General features: G+C 45.9%; 1 protein-coding gene across 1 annotated transcript; it reads right to left on the bottom strand.

Moving 5' to 3' along the window:
• Nucleotides 1–1154: 1154 nt before the first annotated feature.
• LOC139326281 (vomeronasal type-2 receptor 26-like) lies at nucleotides 1155–6992 on the bottom strand (the record flags this gene model as incomplete). The annotated part of the gene is made up of 4 exons (XM_070956436.1): nucleotides 6929–6992; nucleotides 6547–6839; nucleotides 3584–3698; nucleotides 1155–2008 (listed from the first exon to the last, which is right to left on the bottom strand). Coding segments are annotated over exons 1-4 (1326 nt in total), but the record flags the coding sequence as incomplete, so codon positions are not given.
• Between the last annotated feature and the right edge of the window lie 777 nt (nucleotides 6993–7769).

The following is a 7769-nucleotide window of genomic DNA, read 5'->3' as shown; positions in this document are numbered from 1 at the left end:
CACTCAATCCCTTTTTTCACAGCCTTTGGGGGCATTGGGCCTCCTCAAAGCCCTGGGGCACAGCAGGTTTCCCTGTTTCTTTGGGAAAGATTCCTTCCCCAATCAGAGTCTGCTTGAGCCCCATCATCCACTTCCTTCCCTGGCTGGGATCAGCTAAATTCCTCCATTCAGACAACAGGAAAAAGGGAGTTTGGACAGAACCTCAGGGTCAATCTACATTCTTCCACACAGAGGGTCCTACTCGCTCCGCAAAGCCAAATTCCCCCTCAGTTCCTTGACGCCTCCAGCCATTGCCAGGCTGAGCTCATAGCAGGGCCAGGGTGGCTGAGAAATTGGGACGGAAGGGACCACAAACCTTTCCAGCCACAAGAGACTCTTAGACACAGACTGTGGCCTCACACACTCCTCAATGGTGCCTTTATGTGGCAGTGGGAAGGGTTATGGGACCAATCTCACAACACTCACCCTATAGGGCTGCCCCAGCTGTTGTCCCTGGTGGCAGATGGAAGATTGTGAATCCCACTCCTGACACCAGTTTCTGTGGAATCAAACACAGGAGCAAAAAAACCAATAATCCAGGCTCACTGCAGTTGTTATTTATTCAGAGTCCACTGGAGGAATTTCTCCCCAGAAAATAGTGGGAGGAAATTTTTACAGACAAAAGGATGCACTCATATTTATAAATTCCAGGAAAGGAGGAGAAAAGGACAATCGTACATATGCATATTTCATTTAATAGATGATGTAAGCATGAATATTCAGAATTAGCGAGACTCAAGTTACCTCCCCAGCCTTGTATTGTTGCTACCCTCAAGAAAGAGTTATTGTGTAAACAAAAAGAAACATCTCAGTTGCGTTGCCACAGCACTTTGGGTGAAATGTACTGAGAAATGAAGGCATCAACGTTGCTCCATACATTCCTTCTATATTTCTGTCTTGCTAACATGCTCCCATTTCTCCAAGTAATTTGTCTCCTCACAATCTTCCACACACCCTTTATTTATTTCAAGAAAAATAGTTGGCCCACTCATACATGCAGAACAGCGTGGATCATTTTCTACATTTGGAATGTGGAAAATGTTAAAAGTTGAAATTCTTCTCTCTCATATTTTTATTCTGGCTGTGAGCTGGTCCTTTGTGTTGAGGTCTGGCCTCAGAAGGATAATGTAGCACTTGGGGATGAAGATGCAGCCCAGCAGACCAGCACTGGAGGCCAGGATGGAGAAGACCTGCACAGCCACCATGTATTTCCCTTTGGTGCTCAGGTAGGTGGGCACAAAAGTCACCCAGACACTGCAGAAGACCAGCATGCTGAAGGTGATCAGCTTGGCTTCGTTGAAGGCCCCAGGCAGGTTCCTGGCCAGGAAAGCCACCGTGAAGCAGATGGCAGCCAGGAAGCCCATGTAGCTGAGGGTGACGTAGAACATGACAACGGCCCCTTCGTTGCATTGCAGGATGATCTCTCCAGGCTGGGAGTGGAGGTCAGAGTCAGGGAAGGGGGGAGAAACTCCCAGCCAGATGGAGCAGATGATAATTTGGACAGCAGAAGAAGAAAGGATGATGGAGTTGGCCAAGCTCTTCCCCAACCATCTCTTCACTCGGTTTCCTGGTTTTGTGGCCAGGAAGGCCAGCACCACCATGATGGTTTTGGCCAAGAGAGAAGAAACGGCAACTGAGAAGATGATGCTGAAAACCATTTGTCGGAGAAGGCAGGTGGCTTTCCTTGGTTGACCAATGAAAAGAAAAGGAGACAAGAAGCAAAGCAGGAGGGAGACCAGGAGGATGTAGGAGAGGTCCCGGTTGTTGGCTTTGACAAGGGGAGTTTCTCGGTATTTAATAAAGATGATTAGAACAAGGCTTGTGATTAAGAACAAGAATAGGGCAAAAGAAAACAGGATGATGCCCAGATATTCTTCATGAGATAGGAAGGTTATAACTTTGGGGATACATTGGACTCTGTCCTCATTTGGGTATTTATCATCTGGACATTTGGTGCATTTTTCGGTATCTGAGAAAGCAAAAAAGCAATATATCTTTAATATTCTGTCCTTTTCTCTTGCAAGAAAAACCTTCTTTAGATAACGGCTGATACCACAGGCATTTTCCAAGAAGTATTTCTTAACTATTTCATTAAAAAGAGCATAAGAAGGATATTTTTTTTCTTAAAAAATGTAGCTAGGTATATGATGTTAATTATTTCCAGTGTAATGTGTAGAATCTTCATAGAAGCCTACATTATTAGAGGTTAATAATGAATCATATAATCTTTTTAGGCAAACATCCTGAGTCCTGCCACATGGGAGTTAATATCCTGGACATGGAGGATACCTATAGTATCTTGTAACATCTGAAAGCAACCTGGAATTAAGGAGAAACTTCCTATCAGGGAGAACAATTAACCAGTGGAACAGCTGGCCTCCAGAAGTTGTGGGTGCTTCAACATTGGTTATGGGCGCAACCCGTTATGCCCATGTGACACCCCTCCTGCGCGAGCTGCACTGGCTCCCAGTGGTCTTCCGGGTGCGATTCAAGGTGTTGGTTACCACCTTTAAAGCGCTCCATGGCATAGGACCCGGGTACCTCCGAGACCGTCTTCTGCCACCAATAGCCTCCCACCGACCAGTTCGTTCCCACAGAGAGGGTCTCCTCAGGGTGCCGTCAGCCAAGTTATGTCGGCTGGCGACACCCAGGGGGAGAGCCTTCTCTGTGGGAGCCCCAGCCCTGTGGAATGAACTGCCCCCGGAAATACGCAAGATCTCCGACCTCCGGGTGTTTCGCTGCGCATTGAAGACCCTGTTGTTCCGCCAGGCCGGACTATCAATACAATAGTTTTAAATTGGGGTATTTAAATTTATTGGGGTTTTAAATTTGAGCCATTTATTTAATTATTTTAAATTTTATATCATTGTTTTGTTTGTTTTTTTAAATAGGCTGTACACCGCCCTGAGTCCTCCGGGAGAAGGGCGGTATAGAAATAAAATTATTATTATTATTATTATTAACATTGGAGGTTGTTAAGAAGAGACTGGACAGTCACTTGTCTGAAATGGTATAGGGTCTCCTGCTTGAACATGGGCCTGGACTAGAAGACCAAAGTTCCTTCTACTCTAATCTGATTGATTGATTGATTGATTGATCTATATGATTGGAAGACTATTTGTGTAATGAGTTCCCCCCATAACTATCCACAGCACCACATTATGGCCCAGTGACACCTTCTCAGTATCCTCAAGGGAGGCCAATAAACAATGAATTGAAAGGTCTTTCAGAAGGTGGACCTGAAACAATTCATCTAGTTTCAAAGAACTCAGATGTTCCTACAAAGATGAACTTAGCAGCACACATCCAAACTAAAAAGCAGAAGAGATATTTCCTCTGCTGTTAGTAAAGCTTGCCCAGTCTGCCACCCCCTCCTCCCATTTCTTCCCAGCCCCTCCTTCCAAGTCTTTTTGATTTACTTCCATTTAGATAAGAAATTGTGCAGGTTAAAAATAAAAAACTCATGTGAGCTTCGATCTGTCTTTTAACTTCCACTTTCATGAAAAGTTCCACAAAGCCTCCCATTTTCCTCAGTGTGACCCACCTTCCTGAGTGGAGAAGGTTCCCTCCGGACAAGGAACGCAGTCATAGCAGCAAACTGGCTCTCCTTCTCGAGCCCTCTTGACAAATCCAGGACGACAACTTTCCACACATTTGGACTGAGGCAGAGACTAAGCAGAAAAACAAGGAATGCCAAAGGAAAGAGATTAGGACTCTCCATCCATGGAAAACGAAGGTAGAAATGGATGGAGACAAGTAGCCTCTGACCTTCACTGAGGTAAATATGAAACCTCTAACTACTTCTAAACAGATGCAGGAGGTATAATAACTGGCAAATTCTTCCTTTAGTTCCTCCCTTTTGCTTCTGGCATATAACATTATAATAAGATACTTTTCTATTTAATGTAGTCCAGAGGGATGGAGGTGAAACAAGTTTTAAATATGATGATATATTCTTATTAAAACTGATAATAAAGTTTACTGTAAAAGATTTAGGAAATTTTATTCTATTAGGTTTTTTAATATGAAATTAAACTGCGATGAAGAAAGAAACCTCTGACCAGTAAGATCTTCAAAGATTTTCCTAAAACATGGCAAATCCACTCCACTTAGGTCCTGTCTGTTGAAGAACTTCTATTAGATGACACCACCTGGCATGGGAGGCCAACCACCCTGGAGACTCCAGGCTTTGCCCACTTGAAATGGGACCTCAGGCTTTGGAAATCAGAGAAAAGACACCAAAATTTCTCTCACCTTATTGAGTAACTTTAGCAGTGAAAGAGTATCTTGGTCGATAGAAAATCTTTGTCTTTTAAAATACGCCAGAGTCTCTCTCCTGGGATCCTCCTTGGGGAGAACCAAGAAGCCCCGTACGACCAGATCTGCTATTATCTCTCCATTTTGGTCCAAGTACAGTTTCCTCTCAGAAATATTCCAAAATTCATTCTTCTCCAGAAAGGGATGAAACTAGAATGGGAACATCCAGGAATTTGAAAAACAGAAAACTTTGTTTCTTATCCCACATTTAATCTTTCTTCTACAATTGTCTAATCTCCAAATATGCTTAATTAGGATACAAATACGGCCATTATCTTCATAAGTGAACAAAAAAGTTTGAGAAAAAATTGTCCATCATATACTGACAAAATATAGAGATAATTGACACAATTGGTCAATTATAGGGAACATTCTAGAGCAGATGACAAATAAAATGAACAGAGAAAAAAAAGTTGATTCATAAACTCTTTGAAAACAAGAGGTTGATTCCCAGAAAGCATGGGTTGATCAAGAAGAAAGTTGTCAGGCTAATCTTCTCTCTGGTCATCCTGATGGAAAACACCTCCAGATGTACTAATTCTAATTAATTGTAATGCAATATTAACAAAATATTGAATATCTCAAAGAACAAATCTCCCACCAACTCTTTTCTCAGCCTGAAAACTTAGCCAGGATCCTTTCTGAGTTTCTTTCTCTCCCATTATGCAGCTGCAGGATTCTCCCCTCTTCTCTGATCCTTCCCTAGGCAGCCTCTCTTCCCCTCATCCCAAAAGTCATTCTCACACATCATTACGCTTCCTAAATAGATTATGGGAACTCTGGTGGTATCACTGAATTTCAGTAAAGGACTCACAAACAATTTTGTGATGTGATTAGAAACCTGAGGGGTGGATAATAAGTGGATAAAAAGTGTCTTCCAAATGATACACAAATAATTTTTAACCCTTTCCTATGAAACTTGAAGGTGATGAATAACAATTTGCCATTGCTCATCAATTTTTCTATGTTGTCATTAATACAGTAATTAATACGATCTTAGAATAAGCTAATTTGATTTGATTTAAAGAATATCAAGCTTTTCAATTTACAAGCCTTTTTTGAAACTTCATTTAAAAAGTTTGATAAAATAACAATAGTTTTAAATCAACTTAAAGGCGATAATCAGAAACAAGCAACAATTGTTGAATCGGATGGATTGAATGGATGGATGGACTGGAACTGAATTTGCTGCTGGCATCCCTGAAGGAGGAGTCTGGTTTGAAGGGAGGCTGCTTGGAGATGGCTGGAGAGGCTATGGACCCTGAAGACTCAAAGTGGACAGAACGGATGACTGAAGACATGGATTCTTTCAAGAAGATTGAGGGAGATTGGGGAATGAACTTGTCATATTTAACTGGAAAAAAGTCTTAAGAGTCATTGTGTTTCAATTTACAGGAGGTCCTGTGACTTTGGGGAATGGAAAGCAGTTGTTGGGAAAGATCCTAAGTAAAAATTTAAGGAAATGAATTATTATTAAGAATCAAACAAAGGTGGTTAACCCTGGACAGATTCTGGATGGATCAGAGATAATGATTGTAGTGATAGATAAGAAGCTCCTGTAAGTTTTCTGTGAGTTAAATACAATAGCAGATAACAGACCATTTTGAAGTTTTTAAATTTAACTTTATTGTTGGATTGCCTGTTAACTACGTTTTTTTATATACAGCAGATAGATGACAGGTCAAGTAGTTGCAAATAGATGTGTAGTTTATAACTGTGGGCCTATTTTGCAAGGGGGAGAAACTATTATTTCTGTATTGTATTCAACTTGAGGACCTAGTTTGTGGGGGCAATAAGCTGACTTTGTATAAATATACAAAAGTATGAAGGCTATTGCTTAACGCATTGTAAGCCGCCCTGAGTCTCCGGAGAAGGGCGGTGTTAGATCAGGCGCAGGAAATGAAGACATGACCAGCTCGATACATTTAGTAACTTTATTAGATACAGTAACAAGACTGGCTGTGCGCTGCCGGAGCTCTCCTTATATTCGCTCCGGCAGACGCACTGCCCCTCACAGCAATTCAAACTTCCCACCCGATGGCTGGCAGCCAATCTGGGCGGATGTCCTTATAAGGACATAACACTCCTCCCCTCCTAGTTAGAAAACAGTCACTCAAGGTTAATGAGAGTCATGTAATTGCGCAGGTACGTAGGACACCTCGGCACCCTAGTTGACCTGCGCAGTCTCACTTCTTCGCCGACGCCGACCTGGACGGACGGGGCTCCTGTGTCTCCTGGTTCCCTCCCTGGAACCGGGCTTGGTTCGGCTGGCGAGTGTGCGGGGTCACTCCCAGCGCCTCTGGCCGAACCGTGGACCTCGGACTGCTGGTTCTGATGGTCTTCCTCCTGGCCTGCGCATCGGTCGTCTCGGTGTGGCCGCTCAGTGCCGACCCGGGAAAAGCGTCTGAGTCTCGGTAAGTCCCTGGTTGTCACTTGCTCCTCCCTGGTCTCCCGGGCTCTGCGGTTCGGCTGCGGTTCGGTTTCTTGTTGTCGGGGGGGGTGTCTCGGATAGGTGCCCTCGGGCCCGGTCTCTCGGCGATGGGTGGTGCTGACTTTGGTTGTGAGGTCCGACCTCGCAGGGGTAGTGCAGGCCTCCTTGGTCGGGGTGGCGGAGGCCTTCCTTGCCGGGCTGGCATTGGCCTACCCTGTCGGGTCGGCGGTGGTCGTCCTGGTCGGGTTGTTGTTGTGGGGCTACCTCCGCGGGGCGGTGGAGGTCTCCCCTGCCGGGGTGGCGCTGTCCTCCCTGATCGGGGTGTTGTCGGCTTTCCCTTCGCCCTAGTCCCTGGTCTACTGCCGGTCAGCGGCTGGGGTCTTCTGGGCTGGGGTGTTGTTGCTGGGCTGCCCTCAGTGTTGGGTGGAGGTCCCCCTCGCCGGGGTGGCGCTGTCCTCCCTGGTCGGGGTGTTGTAGGCTTTCCCTTCGCCCTAGACCCTGGTCTACTGCCGGTTGGTGGCTGGGGTCTTCTGGGCTGGGGTGTTGTTGCTGGGCTGCCCTCAGTGTTGGGTGGAGGTCCCCCTCGCCGGGGTGTTGTGTGCCATCCTCACCCATGCGCTGCGGTGTGCCCACCTCGGGTGGTCCCCGGTCTACTGCGGTCCTTGGCTGGCAGTCCTCCTTGCTCTGGGCCCGTCTGCTGCCCAAGCCGGGTGGCCGGGGTTCGCCCTGGTTGAGAAGTCCCCGGTCTACTTCTCTGGCATCCCGCTGTCCTGGTCGGTCGGGTCCTTGCTTCCCCACCTCGCCGGGGTGTTGTTGGCCTGCCTTGCTGGGGTCTGGTGGGCCGACCTTGCCAGGGTGTGGTAGGCCTACCTCGCCGGAGTGTTGTAGGCCTACCTCATTGGGGTGTTGTAGGCCTACCTCGTTGGGGTGTTGTAGGGCTACCTCGCTGGGGTGTTGTAGGGCTACCTCATTGGGGTGTTGT

This window comes from Pituophis catenifer, unplaced genomic scaffold (assembly GCF_029215685.1).
Source record: "Pituophis catenifer annectens isolate HBS135680 unplaced genomic scaffold, rPitCat1.0.hap2 SCAF_27, whole genome shotgun sequence".
Lineage (NCBI taxonomy): Eukaryota > Metazoa > Chordata > Lepidosauria > Squamata > Colubridae > Pituophis > Pituophis catenifer.
The sequence above is the reverse complement of the archived record's forward strand: the minus strand, read 5'-3'. Positions and strand labels throughout refer to the sequence as shown.